Here is a 23,025-nt window from a genome sequence, read left to right on the forward strand (position 1 = left end):
TGGTGTAGCCAATGGGTAATCCGTACCACGAGGAAGCTTGTGGTCTCCAGGGTAACGGAGGGGAAGTGACGTTATTTCCGGTGGCTGAAGCAGCAGGCTGGGTTCTGGTGAGTGCCAGCGGGTGTAGTCGTGTGATATTAGGGTATTACAAGGCGGACATGACTATGCGGGGTCTGGGCCGCGGGTGTGAGATTATAATACACCGGAAATACGTTCTGTATATGGGGTACACGCTATGTGGTTGAAATCTGCACCTTGTAGTATCATCTATAGGGTGAGGCCTTATGACCACTGGTAAAGGTATTATGTATAATGTTATGGTGAAATTTTGTCTACCGCCAGCAGACAGACCACTTAAAGGGATTGTCCGTTTTTATGTCAATAAAGCTTAATTATTGTACAATAAAAAGTTCTGTAACTTTCCAATATACTTTGTGTATCAATTTCTCACTATTTTCCCGATCTCTGCTTGCTGTCAGTGAATTGAAACATTTGTAATGTCTTCTATGTGCGCTGGGCAGAGCAGCAAAATCGCATGCAAGTTACCACGGATTGCTGCGCTTTTGCCATGTGGTTCTTAGCTGCGCGTTTTTTTTTACAGGTGGAACACAGGGTTTTGGCTGCGGTACTGCAAAGTGTATACCCAGCAATATGTGGAGGAGATGTGGCAATGCTTCCGGATGTGTGAGACGCATTTTACAGTTTGACAAGGCAAAATGCGTCAGGATTCTAGCAGAAATTGAATTTAAAAAAAGTTTGTGTGTTTAGATACTTTTTGTGTCGTTCTTGATAGTTTTTAAAAATGGTCAAGAAAAAGAAGTGACTGAGAGAGGTTCTAAAATGCAGCAAAATGTATTAATGATGTGTGCCGGTTTTTGGGCGCAAAATATTGGTGTAAAGTATTCCAGCCGAGAGGTGATGTAGAAAGTGAAAATGAGGGGGTGCTGGCGGTATACTCCAAAATGACAAGATCCTGTTAAAGGGGTTGTACCAGAATGGACAGTGGCGGTGGAGCATGCGCGGTGTCGCTCCATTCAAAGACTATGGGACTGACAGACGGCCGAGTGCAGGGCTCCGCTATCTCCATCAGCCCCATAGACAGTGACTGGAGCAGCAGGCGCATTCTCATCCGCCACTCTATTCAAGATCCTCCTTACTGCGGGGGGGATTCTCGGGACCCCTGATCTAGCGATCGGTAAGGTTCTCAGTGGCGCCTTCCTCTGTATTTGAGATATAAGGTATATCAACGCAAATAAATAGTATACAGAGGTGCAATGCGGCAGAACAAATCACAGTAAGAGGGCCGCCCTCTGCATAAAGTGAAGAATTAATAAAAACCGAAATCTAGCCAAGTTAATTGAGTAATATGCATTGCAAAATCTCTGAAATAATCCCACTCCAATTGTCAAATAAAACATCGCATTCTGTAGAGGTGCCGGTAAGTATTTTTTACGCAGTCGTAAATTAATCTAAATTCACATAATGGGTTTATAAAATAGATATTTGTTGAAACCTAAAAGCCGATTTTAATTCATATGTAAAAATGAATAAACAAAAAACAACTAAAAAAGATCTGATATAAAAATATTTCAATTTGGATAATGTGGAAAAATCAGATGGGATATGGAAATAATAATGAGAGATGTATTCATTGGGTATCGAGGTGACCTATCAGGGCCGTGCCAAGTGCGGAGCGCTACGTTTATTTTGCAATGAATAGTAAAAGGAATAAATATTAAAACAAGGAGACAATTCATATGTAATAATAAATGAATAAATAAATCGGAAAGTATCAGTACATCGCGGCGTCTCCGAGTGAACTGTGGAAGCCGAGGTGGGACTGAATGAAGCAGACCGCGCTGGTTAGAAGGGGTGATAACGGAGAACAATAGCTTTTTCACATGGACCAACTGACCTGAACGATGACAGATTTAAAACAAGGTTTTTTTTGTACCTCGGCGCTATTTGTGTCGTTATACCTTGTTTCGCAAGCCTGAGGGAGGTGCCAGTACGATGCCGAAACGCGTAGCTGTTGACTGGATCAGGTCTATTTGGCCCCTGTGCCCCTCATTTTGTCTTTTCCCGTTTACCGCAATTGATGATCCGTGGAGACGCCAGATCTGCCAGGGGTGGAGCACCGACAAAAATATATTCCTTTAAGGCCCGGTTCCCACGGGTCAGATACGCTGTATAAAAACTGCAGGCTGGATTTAGATTTGTACGGCAGATTTTTATTTTTTTTCCCCGGTGGTGCGGACGAAATTCTACAATTAATTTTTCTGCAGCATGTAAGGGGGTTGTGGAAACCCTATTCACATGAGATACGAGTTAGGGTATGTGCACACACACTAATTACGTCCGTAATTGACGGACGTATTTCGGCCGCAAGTCCCGGACCGAACACAGTGCAGGGAGCCGGGCTCCTAGCATCATACTTATGTACGACGCTAGGAATCCCTGCCTCTCTGCAGGACAACTGTCCCGTACTGTAATCATGTTTTCAGTATGTGACAGCAGTTCCACGGAGTAGCAGGGACTCCTAGCATCGTACATAAGTATGATGCTAGGAGCCCGGCTCCCTGCACTGTGTTCGGTCCGGTACTTGCGGCCGAAATACGTCCGTCAATTCCGGATGTAATTAGTGTGTGTGCACATACCCTTACCATCGGATATGATGCGGATTTTGGAGTGGAATCTGCACTAAAATCAGCATGAGATCAGACACGTGTGTTTTGACAAGTTTTTTGGCGCGGAAACCGCTCCGCAAAACTCGTCAAAAACCGGCCGATAATGCATCCCATTGATTTCGATGGGAGGCGGGGGCGGTTTTCCCCCGCGAGTGGTAAAACCGCCTCGCGGAAATTCCGTTTGGGATTTTGAGGCAGATTTTGACCTTCCTGCACGTCATTTGCCGCGATTTTCGCCGGGTTTTTCGCTTGCGGTGATTGAGTGCTACGGGCAAAAAACTCAGCGAAATACGTTTTCTCTGCCTCCCATTGATGTCAATGAGAGGTCAGAGGCGTAACCGTGCGAAGATAGGGCATGTCCCTTCTTTCTCCCGCGAGGCGGTTTTACCGCTCACGGGAGAAAACCCCCCCCCGCCTCCCGAGTTTTGCGGAGCGGTTTCCGCACCAAAAAACTCGTCAAAATACCCCGTGTGAACAGGGCCTTAAGGTTAGCAGATTTCCCACCGGTTTCCCTTTTCCTCTCACTGGACTACGATTTTGCACTAAAACTCCCTGCGTTTTTTTTCACTAATACATAAGAGGTGACGTAAGGAAGAGAAAAGTGTCTAATATGTCCAGCAGGATGCGCCAAATTTATTAAAACGGAGCACACGTCCTGGTAAATTTAAATGCAGCTGGCCCGATGTTATACATTTATTATTACGCCGCCTCACGACAGACACTTATACACCGATGTTTTGCGCCTAAAACCAGCGCACGCCTGTAATAAATTTGGCTCATTTTCTAACGTCTTTTTGGCCACGCCTCCTCCTGTAAACCTTTTTTTAAATGGTCAGGGCGGACGCAAAAAGTAATAAAAATACATAAATTTGGCGCACGTCATGTACTGCACTTTTTTATAGCACATTGCTTAGTAAATCTTCCCGATGTGCCGCAAGTGGGTACCGTGTCGCCATGGCGTTGGCATAGAGCTTCTCATGATACCGCTCCCCTGCACTACTCTTCTCAATAAGTCCAGTGACTGATCCTCCCGCTGATCGGCTGCTATTACCGAGCTGTGGCAGGTGAAATTTTGTTTGTATTCTTGTCTGCGCGGCGGGAAATAATCTGCCGCCATAATAAGTAACATGCTGCTTATTTCAGATGGAAACACCGAGGATTAGACGTATTGAATGATAATGGACCTAATCCTCATGCGGCTCAGCGCTGCTGCGGAAATATACGTCGTATTTGAAGCCGAGGTGTGAACAGAGCCTTATCCTCCCGCGCTCGGCTTTCTCCTGTTCTCGCTTCTTTATCACTGGTTGTAACTTCTCGGCTCTTTGTTTTTCCAGGCGGCTCCTTTTTCCAGGATCTTGGAAGTTATCGCCATGGAGTTTCCGGACCTCGGGAAGCATTGTTCAGAATCAACTTGCAAGCAGCTGGGTAAGAACTCTTCCCTTAGGCCTTGTTCACACGGTGTGTATTAGACGCATTTTTGACGTGTTCGACGCGCTGAAAAATGCGTCACAAACGCGTGCTAAGCCTTCCATCAACATCAATGGGAAAACGCTTGGTAGTGCGTACAACGCTTTTTTTTACACGTGTGTGTTTAAAAACCGCATCGTGCAAAAAAAGCGTCGGGTCAATTCTTTGGCGCGTACAACGCGACGAAAAAGCGACTAATTCCCATAGTCCATGGGAGTTCTAATTCCGTTCCAACAAAAGCGTCAAACGTGCACAAAACGCGTCAAAAACTTCTGTATTTTAAAAAGCACTTGATAAAAGCGCTAGCGGTTTCGACACGTTTACACGCCGTTTATTTTTAGCGCAGTGTGAACAAGGCCATAAGAAAAGTGGTGGAGATGTTTAGTAAATGAGTCGCACTCCACATGACCCTGAAGAAGCGCCCATGTTTTCTGATGATTGCATGAGTCTAAAAAAGAGGTGTGGGGTCTTAATAAATATGGCTTTTGGCCTACACCCCGTATTTTTTTTTATGTTTTTACATCGGAATATGATAAAAATACATTGATAATTAACCCCAATGTGACCTGCAGCCATGGCAGATTTCATAAAGGTTGTCGCGCAGCTTTCCACAGACCTGGAATGGAAATAAATATCATCGTTAGGTTTCGTTCACATCTGCGTCAGGATCCCATTGTGACGTTCCGTCGGAGCTTCCTGATAGGAGGAGACCCTGACTGAAACAAAACGGAAACCATAGGTTGCATCACCATTGATTTCAATGGTGACGGATCCGGTGGAAATGGTTTCCGTTTGTCACCGTTGTGTAAGGGTTCCGTCGTTTTTACAGAATCAATACCGTAGTCGACTGCGCTATTCATTCTGTCAAAGCGAAGGAACCCTTACACAACGGAGACAAACGGAAACCATTTGCACCGGATCCGTCACCATTGAAATCAATGGCGGTGCAACCTATGGTTTCCCGTTTTGTGTGAGTCAGGGTCTCGTTCTGCCGGGAAGCTCCGACGGACCCTGACGCAGATGTGAATGAAGCCTTATTCAGATTTATTTCCCCATTTGCTCCCTGTTTCATTCTGCTCTGTCTGTGTACGAGTCAGTCTTCACTGTAGTTTCGGAATTCTATTCATGAACCAGGAAAAACAAAATGAACAACTTTTTCAATATATAATGGGAATTGTTTTTGGACCTTATCAATATCCCTTTTTCTCTCATAGATTTTCTACCTCTCAAATGTGATGCGTGTGCGCAAATATTCTGCAAAGACCACGTGACGTACGCCCTCCATCATTGCAGCTCCGCCTACAAGAAGGTAACGTCATGTGATAAACTGCTCTGTAGATGATTGGATGTCTCTTACGTGGCAGTCTTCTGTTACACTGTGGCATTTGCTGTTTCCCAGGATGTGCAGGTTCCAGTTTGCCCCCTCTGTAACATCCCAATCCCGGTTAAAAGGGGCCAGACTCCGGACGTCGTCGTTGGGGAACACATTGATCGTGACTGCAAGTCTGATCCGGCTCAGCAGAAGCGCAAGGTGAGGGGTGGAGAAGTGACTGCTGGAAGGGAAAATGTATGCCTCTGTTCACATGACATTTTTGGACCTCCGTTTGGTATACACGCCGGGGGAAAACTCCTGACGCAAATATTAAACGTAGACCGGCAGATTGCGAACATTTACTATCATAGGATACGTTACGCGTATATATGTCATGAACTCTCATGACTAGAGATGAGTGGACTGATTCGGCACTAATCGAATTCAGTCTGAATTTCCCAAATGTTTCAGATTTGCTGAAATCCCTAACTTTTGGGGTTCGCAGTACACGAATCGGCAAAACGGCAGAAGAGGAGATGAAAAAAAAATCTGTACTTACCCTCCCCCGGTCTTTTGTAGCGACGTGTCCCTGCCAGCCCTCTGAGATGACGTTGTTTAGTCCCATGTGACCGCTGCGGGACGTAATCTCAGGAGGCTGGCAGGAACGCGTCGCTACATTAGACCAAGGGAGGGTAAGTATTGATTTTTTTTAAATTCGGGATGAAATCGGAAGTGCCCCGATTGTCCTGTCTGTCTCTCTGATATGTTCTTGGACTGTATCCAAATTGGGTATAGTCCTAGAAGACATCAGAGAGTCAGACAGGATAATCGGGGCATGCGCGTTTCGCAACATTTGCTCATCTTTACTCATGACCCTTCTCATGACATAAGTTAAATGGATACCATTACAATCTATGGGGGACAGATGCCATTATTAGGCATTTGTTGCAGGCGTCCGTAACCCATAGTCGATTATGGTTTCCGTTTAACGTATACGTCACGAAATTCTATTGAATTCACTGGGGTGCTTAAACCTGCAACAAAGTGGTGTGTATTGCGACATTTGTGGCGGAATCACAGTAATTCTGCCGCAAAAATCACAAATAATGAAAAAAAAAACAAAACCTTAAGTTATACTTACCCAGAGTTCCCTGCTTCTCCAGTCTGGCCTCCTGGGATGACGTTTTATCCCATGTGACCGCTGCAGCCAATCACAGGCTGCAGCGGTCACATGGCCTGCAACGTCATCCTAGGAGGCCAGACTACGCACAGAGAAGAGGGAGGGGGTAAGTATAAAAGTTTTTTGTAATTTCCGGCGCTGCTTTACACAGCGGAAAAACGCACCACACCGTGGTGCGATTTTTCTGACGTCTTTCCCTGCCGTGTACGCTGCGAAGTTTGATGCAGTGTATCCACCCAGAACATGCTGTGTGTGTGTGTGTTCCTATCCTAAAGGGGTTTTAATGTTTTATGATCGGTGGGTTCCCTCCCACCAACATCAGGACAGGCCTGTCTCTCCCCATTGAAGTGAGTGGGGCTGAGTTGCAATACCAGACATGACCCATAGACAAGAGTGGCGCTGTTTTTGGACAAATAAGCATGTCAGTTTTACGATTCTCAGACAACCCCTTAATAATGGGATTGCAACGTTGATCTTGGCAAATCATAGCGGGTAACCCTGCCGTTCTTCCTTTCCTCGTGATCACACTCCTGACGATACTTTTCTGTGTCTATATGTAGATATTCACTAATAAATGTGGGAAGCCGGGCTGTCGGCAGAAAGAGCTCATGAAAGTCATCTGTGAAGACTGCCGTGGAAACTTCTGCCTCAAGCATAGACATCCACTTGACCATGAATGCAAAGGCAAGAGCGCCCCCATCTCCTGGGCAGGGTGAGTCCTTACTGGCGTGAATGTGCAGTCACATGACAGGGAAGCAGCCATATGTCCACCCTTAAAGGGGTATATCCAAAAGATAGGCCATGAATGTTTGATCGGTGAGGTCTGACCCCACTGATTGGTAGACGGGGGTCCGGTGTGCCTCATTGCTGCTGTGAATCCTGGGCCTAAGTGAGAGCAGAAAGGCAACGATGGAGAGGGACGGAAAAAGCAAAATAAGCTTGTTGCTTGTCTTTCCTTCTCTCCCATACAGAATGGCCAGTCGTCTGCTCCCACTCCGGCTCAGCTTCATAACAACACATGGGATGTCCGTTCTCCTGATCGGTGGGGGTCTCCACAGTCGGACCCTTACTGACTAGACAGTTGTCATATCCTAAAAGTAAAATAACGACTTTGTTTTCCAGGCACGCTGCATTGCTCCGATCTCAGGCCTCCTCGTCCAAAGCCCCAGCTTCTTCTAGCCACACAGTAGCCAAGGCGGCACCACAACCTCAGCGCTGCCGGTACGGGGACAGCACTCTTTTATGTATTCTGCTACAGTTTACATTTTATTTTTTATGTCTTAAAGAAGCACTCCGGCAATTTAATTTTCTGTTGTATGAATAGTTACCGCCAACATTAGATGATCTGTGTGTGCGATCACGTCCTCTCCTGGTTTGTTCATCCTGTTTCAGCCCAATTGTAATCTGAGAAATCAATCACATGACTTCATTCTGACCGCCAACCAGGTCCACGGGTAAATAGTCAGGCCGGAGGTCACGCTACGTGCAGTACTTCTGCTGCACTACAATGTGACATAACTACAGTTATAGAGTCCAGCACGGAAAAGAGGGATGATGGGAATTGTAGTAGCAGCCTCACAGCATTAGGCGGCGTTGGCACGCTTACTAGACTTCATCCGCCGTGTACGCTGATGCAGGAGAATGATCCAAAATGGCGGACGGGCAAATAGTTTATAACGTTTTATTAGCATTTCGCAATGACTTTCAGATGTTTGTATGAGGGTAAAAAAAACTAATTGCCGGAGTGCTTCTTTTTAACCCCTTGACGCATTATCACGTACATGTACGTGGTAATCGTTAAATTGGAGTATGGAGCGTTCTCACGGACTGAGCGCACCTCATACACGGCGGGTGTCAGCTGTGTGTTACAGCTGACACCCGAGACGAATGGCCAGGAACAGTGATTGCGCTGTTCCTGACTGTTTAACCCCTCAAATGCTGCGGTCAATTGCGACCGCACATCTGAGGCTTTGGAAAGAGGGGGGCAGCCCCGCAACTAGATCGCAGGGTGCCGATGGTTGTCATGGCAGCCCAGGGGCCTAATGAAGGCCCCCGGGTCTGCCTTCACTCTGCCCTGTGGTAAAAATTACAAAACACTGCAATACATTCGTATTGTACCAGCGATCTAACGATCGCTGGCTCAAGTCCCCTAGGGGGGGGGGGGGGGCTAATAAACTGTGTAAAAAAAAGTTTAACAAAGTTATTTGTAGTGAAAAAAAATATGAAAAGTTCAAAAAAAAACCTTTTCCAATTTTTGGGACGCAGCCAATTTTTTCAAATCTGACGTCACTTTATGTGGTAATAACTCCGGAATGCTTTTACTACCTATCCAAGCGATTCTGAGATTGTTTTCTCGTGACATATTGTAGTGGAAATATGTGATCAATAAATTCAGTATTTTGTGAAAATCACCAAACTTTAGAGAAAATTTGCAAAAATTTGCATTTTTCTAAATTTAAATGTATCTGCTTGTAAGACAGGCAGTTATACCACACAAAATCGTTACTAATTAACATCCCCCATATGTCTACTTTAGATTGGCATCATTTTCTGAGCATCCTTTTATTTTTCTAGGACGTTACGAGGCTTATAAATTTAGCAGCAATTTCTCACATTTTCAAGAAAATTTCCAAAACCTATTTTTATAGGGACCAGTTCAGTTCTGAAGTGGCTTTGAGGGCCTTATATATTAGAAACCCCCATAAGTCACCCAATTTTAAAAAAACTGCACCCCTCAAAGTATTCGATACAGCATTTAGAAAGTTTCTTAACCCTTTAGGTGTTTCACAGGAATTAAAGCAAAGTAGAGGTGAAATTTATAAATTTCTTTTTTTTGTCGGAAAATCAATTTTTTTTCTGTAACTCAAAAGGTTTTACCAGAGAAACGCAACTCAATATTTATTGCCCAGGTCCTGCAGTTTTTATAAATATCCCACATGTGGCCCTAGTGCGCTACTGGACTGAAGCACCGGCCTCAGAAGCAAAGGAGCACCTGGTGGATTTTGGGGCCTCCTTTTTATTAGAATATATTTTAGGCACCATGTCAGGTTTGAAGAGGTCTTGTGGAGCCACAACAGTGGAAACACCCCCAAAAAAGACACCATTTGGCAAACTACACCCCTCAAGGAATTCATCAAGGGGTATAGTGAGCATTTTAACCCCACATGTTTTTTGCTGAATTTAGTGGAATTCGTCCGTAAAAATGAAAATCTACATTTTTTTCAATAAAACGTATGAATTTTTACAAGGAATAAAGAAGAAAAAGCACCCCAAGATTTGTAAAGCAATTTCTCCTGATTACGGAAATACCCCATATGTGGTAATAAACGTCTGTTTGGACACACAGCGGGGCTTAGAATGGAAGGAGCGCTATTTGGCTTTTGGAGCTCAAGTATGCTGGATTGGTTTTCGGGTGTCATGTCACATTTGCAAAGCCCCTGAGGGACCAAATCAGTGGACACCCCCCAGAAGTGACCCCATTTTGGAAACTATATCCCTAAAAAGAATTTGTCTAGGGGTATAGTGAGCATTTTGATCCCATAGGGTTTTTGCTGAATTTAGTGTAATTAGGCCGTGAAAACTTCTATTCTGTAAAAATATTTTGATTTTGTCGCCATATTCTAAGAGCCACAACTTTTCTATCAGGAAAGTAGTGTGAGGGCTTGTTTTCTGCGGAACAAACGGTAGTTTTTATCGGTACAATTTTTGGGTACATGCGACTTTTTGATCCCTATTTATGCAATTATTTGGGAGCTGAAGTGACTAAAAATAGCTATTCCGGTATAGTTTATTTTTAATATTTTTTTTATGGCGGTCACCGTGCGGGATAGATTGTTATATTTTTATAGTTCAGGCCGTTACGGACGTGGCGATACCAATTATGCATAGTTTATTTCTTTTTTTTCTAATAATACAGGACTTTATAAGGGAATTTTATTATTTTGACATTTTAGTTTTGTAAATTTTTTTTTTACTTTTTTTTTTTTTTTTGTCCCAATAGGGACCTTGAAGGTCTAATTGCACTGCCAGAAGCTGGGCGTTGTGTAGAGAAGTGGATGATACTTCTATACACAACGCCCAGCTAGTAAAAGTAGTAAACACACCCCGATGTACGCACATAATACACGCCCACTTGGACTTTTACTTTTCAACACGCCCACTTGTACTTTTGCAAGCCTCATTTGCATAAATACGAAAATGGTCATAACTTGGCCAAAAATGCTCGTTTTTTAAAAATAAAAACGTTACTCTTATCTACATTGCAGCGCCGATCTGCTGCAATAGCAGATAGGGGTTGCAAAATCTGGTGACAGAGCCTCTTTAAGTATTGCAGGGTATTAAACCTGTCAGTTTCACACTGACAGGAGGCATATTAGGTCCTGCCTCTGGCAGGATGTAATCGCCTTCAATAGATAGCAGACTGGAAGCCTTTGTTAGGCTTCCGGTTGCCATAGCAATCGCCCTCCCCCGCAACAATCGACTCCCGCAATCACGTAGTGGTGTGCCGATGTTGCTATAACAACTTAAATGCGGCGGTCACTAGTAGCAGGCTGTAATGGGAGATGCCGGGCTGCAGGGACCTCCTGTCCGCTCTGTTAGGAGCACACGTAGATTAACGGGCTGCAGGCACAAGGACCAGCTCTGCAGCCCGTCAATCTATGTGGGGTGGTCGGGAAGGGGTTAAAGTAATGTAAAAAATAAACAAAATTGCTATCTCTGCGTCCATAAAGTCCAAACTATTGCAATAGACCCCTATTTAACTCGCACGGTGAACGCCGTAAAAAAAACAGAAAATTAAAACTCCAAAATCGCTGTTTTTTGGTCACCTTAGCTCGCATAAAAATTTTTTTATAAAAAGTGATCAAAAAGTTGTATGTCCCAAAAAATGGTACGAATAAAAACCACAGCTCGTCCCGCAAAAAATAAGCCCTCACACCGCTCAATCTACGAAAAATTAAAAAGTTCTGGCTCTCAGAATGTGGAGACAAAACAATTTATTTATTTTTTTAACAAATAAGTTTTTTCTTTGTAAAATATAAAGAAACTTATATCAATTTGGTATCACGGTAACCGCATTGAGACACAGAATAAAGTTCAGTTGACGTATTTACCGCACGGTGAAAACCAAAAATCAATGAAGGAATCTGTTTTTTCCCATTTCAGCCCGTAAAGATTTTTTTTTATTCAGTTTCCCATTACATTATAAACCTTTCACCTCCCCATAGATGTGCAGCATGTAATGGGGGGGGGGGGGGCTGCACAAACCCTGGGGCACTTCCATTCTATTTGGCGCCCGATATTTAAATAATCCCCTGAACAGTCAACGGGGCGTGTAATTGGCAAGGGGGTGTGTAATATCACGGTGACACTGTCCAATCCGCTACGGACAGCGCCACAGCAGAAGTGGTTACAATTGTATCCAGTCTAGACAATGCTCTGCACATCAGCAGCAGCTCAGGTCTCTGGCAGTTTGCTACAATGTATCAGTCTGGAGTCCAGGCTGTTTAGCTCACAGAGCATTGTCTAGACTGGATACAATCCTGTCCATATACAATAAGAGATTTCATAGGAAACCCCCCATCTTCGCTTCTGATTTATAAATTCCGCTTGTTGCATTGGGAGATCCATCTTTGCATTAACTTGCTGATATTCTGTATTTTTCAGAGCAAGTGTTCCCAGTGCGCAGCCCCCTGCTGCAGCCGCCGCTCTACAGAACGGATTAGTAAGTATTCAGTGCGGCCCAAACCTCGTAACGTTTAGTCTAAACCTTTTTTCTGATGACTATATAGTGCACCAACCAGAATCCAGCAGCATAAATATACTTGGTAAGGCTACGGTATTCCAATACTTTAGAGCAGAGCACCTTTCCTCTGTTTCCTCCATACACACAAACACACCTGTAAAAATATTAGCTTCCTTTTGCCACCACTAGAGGGCGATCTGTAGACAGCTCCTATTCAAGTCACTAGGAGGCATAGATAACAGTATACATATCGCCCTCTAGTGGCAGCAACAGATGAGATTTTTACAGTGATGTGTGTGGGGGAAAGTAGGAGCAGAGCTCTTTAAGGCTATGTTCACACGGGGTATTTTGCCGAGTTTTTTGACGCGGAAACCGGGTCGCAAAACTCGGCAAAAACGGCCCGAGAACGCCTCCCATTGATTTCAATGGGAGGCGTCGGCGTATTTTTCCCGCGAGCAGTAAAACTGCCTCGCGGGAAAAAGAAGCGACATGCCCTATCTTCGGGCGCTTCTGCCTCTGACCTCCCATTGACTTCAATGGGAGGCAGGAGAAAGCGTATTTCTCGCTGTTTTATGCCCGCGGCGCTCAATGGCCGCGGGCGAAAAACGGCGCGAAAATCGGCGTGCAGGGAGAGGAATATCTGCCTCAAAGTTCCAAACGGAATTTTGAGGCAGATATTCCTCCTGCAAAATACTCCGTGTGAACATAGCCTTAAAAGGAAAGTAATTGAGAAATGAAAGTTTAAAAAGGTCGCAGTGTTCTGGTCTCGGCGTCTGGCTCGTGGGCGCTTGTTTAACCCCTTAGTGGCCTATGACAAAACAATTTTTTTTGTTTCTCCAACTCGAAGTTCAAAGAGCTATATCTTTTTTTCTTTTTCCACCGACATTGCTGTATAAAGACTTGTTTTTTGCAGGACAAGATGTATTTTTGAATGGCACCGTTTTTGGAGTAAATATACTTTATTGATTAACTTTTTTGGGGGGGGGGGGGTGGTAATGGAAAAAACCCTTAAATTTACGATTACGGGTTATGTCACAGCACCGCCTTTTCCCTGTTCTGTGGCATGAGTAATCTTAATTGCTGCCGTGAAAACACGTATTGGCGGTCATGAAGGGATTAAAGTAAAGTTCGACTTATTAATAGAGCAACACATTTCAGGTCCAAACTGGACCCTTACATAAGAAGTCCAGACGGTATGGAAAAACAGTATCCGCAGTAAGCGTCCTTTTACACTGGCCAATATGGGCCGTAACCGCGAGCGCTGATCAACAGGACCGCTCTCGTGGATGGGCGCTCGTTTGCTGCTTTCACAAGGAGCTGTGATCAGTAATGTATGGGGACGGGTGAACGTTACTGCGATCGCTCGTCCCCACATATTTTTATCATACACCTTACAGTAGAGTTGTGCACCACTCCAATGGGTGGGTTTAACTTATATATCATCTGTTTGTTTCATGCAAACGTTGATGTCTCTGCCTAAAGTAATATCACCTTAGAGGAGCGCCGCCGCCTTTTCTCTCTGCTTTATGGTTTCTTTAATAAAGAAGGGCATTGTATATAGTATATTGGGAAAATGCTCTAAATGGTTTATGTTGCGCCGGTGTGGCGGTGGCTGGTGCCCTTGCATCTCTGATTCCCGGCCGTTACAGACGGGTGTCAGCTGTATAAAACAGCCGCCACCCTCCGCTTATGGAGCGAGTTCAGCTCCTGAGCCTGTGACGCACATCCGCCGTACATGTGTGATCCTTCTCTGCTCCGTTTTGGCCTCTTTGTTCAGATAAGACCCTACGCTGTCACGGTATATAGATGACGGGAGTCTCTCTTCTTTCTCAGGCCTTTACTAAAAATAGTATTGGTGTAACCGTGCTGTTCGCTGCTCTTATTATAAAACTATATACAGGTGGATGTGGTGCTGGGGCAGTCACTATCTGGTGCAAAGAAAAAGTGGAGTAGTTGCTCATGGCTACCAATCGGGTTGCTGCTTTAATTTTTTTAAAAGGGCCTCTGAGAAAAAAAAAAAGGTGTCATCTGATTGGTTGCCAAGGGCAATGACTTTACCTTTTATTTTTTCGCCTGTTTTGATAAATCTCCCCTATTATGTCTTGTAATGCTGAATGTCTATTGGAACACGTTAATCAATAAAGAATCAATTTGGGCTTAACCACTTTTTGTGCTGTATTTGGTCCGTATTTAACTTCATTTCCTTCTCCTAGACAGAAGAAGAAGCTTTACAGCGAGCATTGGAAATGTCTCTTGCAGAATCCGCACAGAACGCAACTCCACAGCAGGGGTACAGTAATTAATAATGCTGGGAATTATTGTTAGAATTAGGAATATTTGCCCCTTTAATGGATCTGTTCGCCTTTTATCCATTTGAGGTCACTTTCCTGCAATGAACAACTCAAGGCTCTTCCCCTTAGTGATGCTCCTCCCCTCCGTCTATGTGCAGCGGTTACCTGATGATCTTATTTTTCTTCTTACTGGGGGATTTAATTGCTTGTTATATATATAATCGTTCTGTTCTTGCTGTAAGGAAATCTTCTCAACTGCTTATACGCAGCACCCGTTCTGAATAAGCAGACCTGCAGTGTAAATCATGGGGGACAAGCAGGAGCCTCGGGTGAGACAGGTGGTGTGTTTTAGGCTGGAGTCACTGATCATAGCTGCGCGCTAATGGAATAGAATTAGGTGCGGATTGCGGGGATTTGCTCGACATGGATTGTTCTGTAGCATGTGGCGTTCTGTCTATTAGCGCCTTTAGATGACTCTCGTCTTGTCTCTCAGCACTCAGGAAGAAGAGGATTTGGCTCTAGCCCAAGCGCTGTCAGCCAGCGAGGAGGAATACAGACGGCAGCAGGCAGTGAGTAGAAAGCGGCCAGGTTAACAATTACGGACGGCATTTTATGGACCGATCTATAATCTGCATGGCCCTAGACCATAGTGGGCGTTCCGCTGTTCAGTCCGGATTCCCGCCTGCCTCTTATACTTACGGAGAAATTTATATTAACGTGATGAACCACTATCTATTCAGGCTCTATTCACACTGCAATTGCCCATAGGGCCCCATTGCAAAAAACACAAACGCATACTGCACAGTAAAAATGTTTTTTTAACTGGATGTCTCTACATTGAATACATAGTTGACTTACAACATTTCATACAAGAAAAATAAAGGTGTGTAAATTCAGACCTCGCCAACGCATGCCAAAAGGAGACTTTTGGCATACATCGGGTCACTGGAGCCCTATGGATATTTATGTTCAGTGTATATACCAGGGGATATTTTTCCAGTTTGAATAGATCCGTAATCTGGGATATTTAAAGGGACACTATTATCAGAAAGTATCGATCTCTAAATCATTAAAATAAGAAAAAAAACAAACAGCTATTTTTGGCTTTTTTTAATTTTATTTTCGTCATGCCCATCCATGTTTAAGTTATATGTCAAATATTAAAGTTTTTACATCTATTCTACTGCCTGGGAAGAGCGTAGACGGCACGGCAAAGCGGAGCGAAGTGAAAATGCAGGGTTATCTGCGGAGGGTCGGCGATGTCACGGCCCATCATTAGTTTCAGGCACACTCTAAGGGTATGTTCACACGCTGTGTTTTCAGGCCTGAAAAAACGGCAGCTGAGGCCCTACAAACATCTGCCCATTGAATTCAAAGGGAAAAACAGCGTTCTGCTCAGACGAGGCGTTTATTTACGCCGCCATTTTAAAAAAAACGTCACGTAAAGAAAATGCCCCGTAAAAAAAAGGAGCACGTCACTTCTTGAGCAATTTTGGAGCTGCTTTTCATTGTGTCAATAGAATAACCGTTCCAAAAAAACGCTTGAAAAAACATTTTCCGCTTTAAAAACGGCTGGAAATCAGACGCCGTTTTCTCTGGAAACCACTCTGTCATTTTCAGCCGTTTTTGACTCTGCGTGTGAACATACCCTAAGGGTATGTGCACACACACTAATTACGTCCGTAATTGACGGACGTATTTCGGCCGCAAGTAGTGGACCGAACACAGTGCAGGGAGCCGGGCTCCTAGCATCATAGTCATGTACGATGCTAGGAGTCCCTGCCTCTCCGTGGAACTGCTGTCCTGTACTGAAAACATGATTACAGTACGGGACAGTTGTCCGGCAGCGAGGCAGGGACTCCTAGCATCGTACATAACTATCATGCTAGGAGCCCGGCTCCTTGCACTGTGTTCGGTCCGGTACTTGCGGCCGAAATACGTCCGTCAATTACGGACGTAATTAGTGGGTGTGCACATACCCTTATGGCTACATTACCACGGCGTGACAGATTTTACGCGTGTAAATCTGTCCGTGTGCGTTACGTTTTGCATCAGCGTGCTTTGCGCGTAGCACGTGTTTTTCAAGCACTTGCAAACACTTCTTTTTTTAAAAAAAAATTTTTTAATTGATGCGTAAAACACGGACAGCACACGGATGTGCATCCATGTGCTGTCCGTGTTTTTCATGCACCCGCTGATTTCAATGTGAAAACACACCAATATAGAACACGCAGTGAGTTTCACGCAACGGACACTCGCTGTGTGAAACTCACGCATGTGTGAGTGGCCCCAGTGAAATCAATGGGTCCGTGTTGCTGTGCGTTGTTTCAACCCACAGCACACGGGTGAGATTCGCGCTCGTGTGAATGGGCCCTTAGGCCGTGTTCACACATCTATGGCAAATCCATGGCAGAAATTTGCAGCTGGTGCCTGGATTTTTGGCCGCAGATTGGCCATCGGATCCGCACACAGGTTAACCCCGCTGTAATTCAGTGGCGCTTATCCGCGGCTTTTTAGTGTGAACTCTGCGGCAATAATGAGCAGATTTTAAAATTCCCCAGTCACATGCATTGCCAACAGAATCCACGCCTAAATCCTGACACAATCCTGAATGTGTGAACATGGCTTAATGCTGTGAAGAGAATAATCACAAAATAATGTAAAATACATCCGTATAAAATGAATGAAAAACTCGAAGGTGATGTCTGGATAAGAAAAAAACATTTTCAAATACCCTTTTATGGAATTCGGAATTCATAAAATGGGGGGGGGGTCCCAAATTTATAACCTACAATTAACCGGAGTGGAGAGAGGCTACAAAGAGCGTCTCTCATTTTGGAGGACCTGTTCTGTCCTGCATAAACAACCTATTGATTTCAATGTGAACAGTGTAATGATTCATTTCCCCTGTGGTGGCGCTGTAGGGGAATTGAACACTTGCTGTCAGGTTCCTCTGCAGATTACAACTGATCGCTGACAGTCCCAGCAGCGGGACTCTCTGTGATTAGCTTGTTTTTTAGGGGTTCTTTTAACCGAACGGCATTGTCCAAAGTGCAGAACTCCTTTAATTCTTAAAAAATAGTGGTAGTGTCCTTTTAACCATCATGTCTGCCGCATACATCATCGCAATGGCTTGCTCAAATTTAATATAAGGTGTATATAATTTAAAGCTTCACAATGTACAAGGTACCGATAGACCAACGCTTCTCCGTAAAGAAAAAAAAATTCCTAATATGTTTTTCTTCACCCTGTGACCGACACACTTAGGATTTTACATGCCTCGTAGCGCACGCAGGTAAGTGGATGATATAGAAGTGGTGCTATGGCGTGTTGGCCTATTGTACCTTGTGTGTTACATATTGATATGTGCTCGGACTTATTACACTCCGTTTCCTTGTTCTGAATAAACCTGTAATATCTGAATTCAGGGACAGGGGACTCGCAACGCCAAACAGAACACCTGCAATATGTGCTAGAGCCACGCGGACCACCCACCACGACTTCGCACAGATACATGGACTACGAGAAGAATCGTGACCCAATCAAAGCGTCAGCGCCATCAGCGCCTCTCCAGGACGGCAGGGATGGGCCGGGTCTTGCATGCTTCGATTTCTTTGCTTTAGGCATCACTTTAAGTGGATTTTTGACCTTCACATGTGGACACAAGATTATTGAGGACTACATGGGACACTCTGCCCGGCAGGCCAAATGCCGCCCTCGTTTTGTCGCCTCAGGTTCGTCATTAGCTGCACACTCCTGTTTGGGTGACAATCTATTTAAAGGTATTTGGCCTGTGAATTGTAACCACGATGTTGGAAATATCAGTATAGATGTGGAATATTTTACTGCCGGTTCAGTTTTTATTATAGTACTTAACAAAACGAATGCCATGGAAAAGTTAAAGACTTAGCAACCAATAAAGAAAGGCCTTACATGAATGAAAGCTGCAGTCTGATTGGCTGACGTGGGCAAGTCCTTGACTTTTCCTTTGCACTAGTTCTCATAACTCCCAACAGGGGGCAACAATGAGCACAGGTGAAAGCTCCTCCCTGGGTAAAGAGAAGATGAGATTGGTGCTTCATCCTGAGGCATGATGGGACACGTAGGGCAAGTTTAGATGCAACGTAACTTTTCCACTGCAGATGTATCAAATCCCGCACACGTTGCATTTAGCGTTTGCAGCAGATTTTACCTTTTGCATTGCAGGAGGTCTTTAAACTTTCAGTTCAGTTTCTTTAACTCCAAAGATTATATATATATATTTATAGACCTGCCTTTTAATTCTGTTTGTCTTGCTCACACTAAGGCCTCATGCACACGACCATCATTTTTATCCAAAATTACGGATCCGTTTATATCGGCCACGGACACCTTCCGGTATATTTACGGGTGTGCGTCTGGGCCGTAGAAATGACTGGCAAAAAATCGGATGTCCTATTCTTCACATTTACGGACCGTGCTCCTATACTTACTACTGTGAGCACGGTCCGCACATGCAGGTGATACTCCGCTGCCCGTCCGTGCAGTATTGTACTGTGAGCACGGTCGTGTGCATGAGGCCTTACATTTTTCCATTCCTGGTGTTTAAAGGAACACTCCAAGCAAAACTGATACACTGCTCTGCCTAGTATAGAGCCCAGGGTGGGTGGAGCATGACACAGGGATTCTCATTGGTCTTCTTTGAATTCCTGTGTCATGCTCCGCCCCCTCCGGCCCTGCACGAAGCAGAATCCGGTGTATCGGTTTTGCTCATAGTGCGCTCCTTTAAGAAAACGCTAGTCAGATGCTTATTATAGATAGATGTTTGCTGCTGCAGCCTGATAACTACAAGTCTCAACATGCCGCACATTGACAGGTGATCCTGGGAGCTGTAGTTGAACAGATTACCTGGTTTCTGCTGCGTGTAGAAGAAATCTACCTGGTGCTTAGATTTTCAGAAAGACCTTAGATGCTTTATATCTTATATTGCAGACAAGATGGGGGAGGGGTAAAATTAAAGGGGTTGTCCAGTCTTCTATAAATAAATAGTAATTGCTTAAACAACTTTCTAATATACGTTGTGTTTTAATTCCTCACTATTTCAAAGATCTTGGCTTGCTATCAGTGAATGGAAATGTGTTTACATTCATAGTATGGGCTCCCATCCTGGCATAGTTCTGCTTACACAGCTCCAGTTTGTTACAATGTATCCAGACTAGACAATCCTCTGAGCACAATACAGCAGCACAATTCTCTTTCCTGTCGTGGACTCCAATCTGATACGCTTACCTAAACTGATACATTGTAACAAACTAGCTGTGTAGGTATAAGTCAGGACATAGTTCATTTTAGGGTATATTCACCTGTTGTGTTTTTTTACCGCTGCAAAAATCATAACATGACCGTGACGTGTGAATAAACCCTTACTGACAGCAAGCAGAGATCTTTACGACTTTTAAAACGGCAATCATATTAGAAAGTTGCAGGACTTTTATTGCACAATGATTTATTTGCTTAAAACTGGATGATGCCATGAAATACGGAGGTGACACGTGTAGTAAAGTTTATTCCAATGTCCAGCTGATTGTAAAACCACTTTCACATACCGGTCCCTTCGGGGGGGCTTTTATTTGGTTCTGTTCCCCTTTGAACATTGTGTCACTTTCATCTAGATGTGACCTACATATAATGTTGAGAAATTGCAAAGACTTAACGTTTTCTTTGTACTAATTTGGCGACTTCTTCTGATTTTTTTTTTTAGCTCTGACTTCACATCTCTCAGCAGCTCCTGCTGGTTCAGTGTCTGTACAGAACATGTTTATGTGTTTTGCATGATGGGAGATGTAGTGATTACCAGACGCTGTACAGTAGCTTTATATAGGAAAAAAACCAAAACGGTGCATTGGTGGCATTGCATTATGGGATATTTAAGTTGCTAGATGTGTCCAAGCTTTGAGTGTGAACGCCTATAAGACATCATTATATCCGAGTGTGAATGATACAATTATATTTACAGGTGAAACTACGCTTTAATTCATGCAAATATAATGGCAAAACATAACATAAGAAAAACTCCGGCAGTGGGATGCAATTTTACCCTTAACCGATCTCCAATTATATTGTTGCCCTATGATTAGACAGTATGGAGTAAGATATGCTCCCCCTAGTGGGTGCTTCAGGCTGATGGAATTTTATCATTTATTTCAGGCTATACAGTGAATTTTGAACTTGGATCAGAACGCAAAACAGCGCCACACCTGTCCACAGGTTATGTGTGGTATTGCAGGTCAGCGTCATTGATGGCGTTGAGTTGCAATACCAGACACGACCCGTGTAAAGGTGTGGCGCTGTTGTGTTTTTGTTTTTTTTTAAAGAAAGTCATGTTATTCTAATCCCGGACAAACCCTGTAAGGCCTAGTTCTGTTTTCTATACTATGTCTCCCTCTCAGTACACGGATCGCACATTACTTACAATCTTTTTCCTCCACTTTTCTGGCCCATATTCTGAAGTTGGGTGATTTTGTGTGTAATTGTCTTGTCTGAGTGGGAGGGACATCAAACAGGTCTGTGTAGCGTAAGGAGGCACTACTATGTACAGCACAAAAAACTTCCTGTGTGGCCGTATGTACTGAAATAGTAGTCACTTAGGCAGGCAGTTAAGCGGTTGCTAGGCAGCCAAAACTAAAACACTGTACAGAAGGCGGCATGCTGGGAATTGTAGTCTCAGTAGGGGCCACAGTTTGGATCCCACCTTCATAAGCACTAATCATAGACTGTACTAATGTAATCACTAATTTGCTGTAAGACTCGCACTGCTCTACCTGTAACTATATATTAATCAAGTCCATATTTAAAGCTTTGATTACTTTATATCTGAATTGTATATCACAGGAGGGACATCTTATTAAAGTTATCTAATAGAGAAACAGGCCTTGTTACCCATAGCAACCAATCAGAGCTCCGCTTTCATTTCATAAACTGCTCTGGGAAAATGAAAGCTGCACTGTGATTGGTCGCTATGGGCAACAAGGCCAGTTTTATCGTTAGACATTTTGGTAAATGAGGCCCATTGTCTTCTACTGCCTATAATATAGTTCTATGTCTTTTTACAACGGTTTTATCTAGAAACATTAATGATCGTATGGGGTGAACCATTATATTGGGTGAACGTGTGTTATATATCCCTTCATTTAATATGACTTCTACATTACCTGAGAGTTTCTACATTCAAAATTTTGGTGGCCTTTAATGTACAGCCGCTCACAGACATTAGATGAGTGTCCCCCCCATATTGGCAGAACTGGGCAACGTTCTAGGGGGTCCACCATTTTTTTTTTTGTGGTGATATTGGTTTTATTTTATTTCTTCTGACTGGATACTGTACATAACAGAGGTCAGCCACCTGCTTATGTCTATAGCAACCGAAATAGGGTTTTCACCAAAATAAATTTTTTACAAAAATCTGATTAATAGAGCTATGAAAGATGAAGTGTAGTCTAAGTACCAAACGTCTTTAGGCCTAGTTCACACGGAGTATCTTGACCTACCTGCACTTTCTTGCCACCGTTTTTGCAGCGTTTTTGTGGCCGTGGCCATTGAGCACCGAGGGGAAAAAACACAGCGAAAAATACTTTCTCTGCCTTCTATTGATTTTAATGGGAGGTCAGAGGCAGAACCGCGGCAAGCAAGAGCATGCTGCTTTTTTCCCCCCTGTGAGCGGCTAAAAGCGCCAGTTTCGACTGGTTTAAGGCGCTGATCCCGACGCAGTTTCCGCATTAAAATCGGCGCCAAAAAACTCATTGTGAACTGGGCCTTACTCTTTCTCTGCCCTCTTTTCAGTACCAGCTGGGCCCCGAGCTGAAGACGTGAGCAATTTGAGAGGACTGGTTGCTAGGGACAAGCTGCCTGACAACCACGACTGCAATTGTTAGCTAGTGTATTCCATAGCAACCGAAATGTCTCCTATGAATTGGCTGTTCAACGCAACGTGGGACGGTCACTCAGCTGCCGGCAGAGGAGGAGATAAGCGGCTTGTCGGCAGCCACCATGTTATTCTCCATCTCATCCTGCACTATTAATTAGATTTTTATAAAAACGTGTAGAACCTCTGGGAAGCATCAGAGGCACGACACAGAATATAGGATAGAAGTTTTATTTTTAATCTGGACATTTTGTACTCTGAATATTACACTGAGAGACCACAACGTAGGTCACCTGAAGTCTCTTTTCCTCAGGTTCTGTAAGTGCCGAGTTTTATTGATACTGTGACAATTTGTAATGTTTGGGGGGGGGGGGGGACACTTTCTGGCACAGAAGGCGGCTCTTCCAGTTATTATTTTAATTTATAAACCAAATAAATAATGAAT

At 43.9% G+C, this 23,025-nt stretch overlaps 1 protein-coding gene across 2 annotated transcripts; it reads left to right on the forward strand.

Moving 5' to 3' along the window:
- The first annotated feature begins 64 nt into the window (after window positions 1-64).
- On the forward strand, window positions 65-23,025 carry ZFAND2B (zinc finger AN1-type containing 2B). 2 transcript variants are annotated; one of them, XM_075829177.1, is made up of 10 exons: window positions 65-107; window positions 4,022-4,112; window positions 5,369-5,463; window positions 5,554-5,685; window positions 7,207-7,358; window positions 7,769-7,867; window positions 12,311-12,368; window positions 14,603-14,679; window positions 15,174-15,249; window positions 18,109-23,025. In XM_075829177.1, exons 2-10 carry the CDS (start codon window positions 4,058-4,060, stop codon window positions 18,154-18,156), a joined length of 792 nt encoding a protein of 263 aa, XP_075685292.1. In that variant the 5' UTR covers window positions 65-107; window positions 4,022-4,057; the 3' UTR covers window positions 18,157-23,025. The 2 variants fall into 2 exon arrangements, with proteins under 2 accessions (XP_075685292.1, XP_075685291.1); XM_075829176.1 differs by lacking the exon at window positions 65-107 and adding an exon at window positions 3,861-3,928.

This window comes from Rhinoderma darwinii, chromosome 6 (assembly GCF_050947455.1).
Source record: "Rhinoderma darwinii isolate aRhiDar2 chromosome 6, aRhiDar2.hap1, whole genome shotgun sequence".
In the NCBI taxonomy this organism is placed as follows: Eukaryota; Metazoa; Chordata; class Amphibia; order Anura; family Rhinodermatidae; genus Rhinoderma; species Rhinoderma darwinii.

Coding starts and splice junctions, on each gene's coding strand:
- ZFAND2B (XM_075829176.1), top strand. CDS start 3,866: ATGGACCTAATCCTCATGCGGCTCAGCGCTGCTGCGGAAATATACGTC. Junction 3,929..4,021: donor ACGTCGTATTTGAAGCCGAG/GTGTGAACAGAG, acceptor TTGTTTTTCCAG/GCGGCTCCTTTTTCCAGGAT. Junction 7,868..12,310: donor CCACAACCTCAGCGCTGCCG/GTACGGGGACAG, acceptor TGTATTTTTCAG/AGCAAGTGTTCCCAGTGCGC.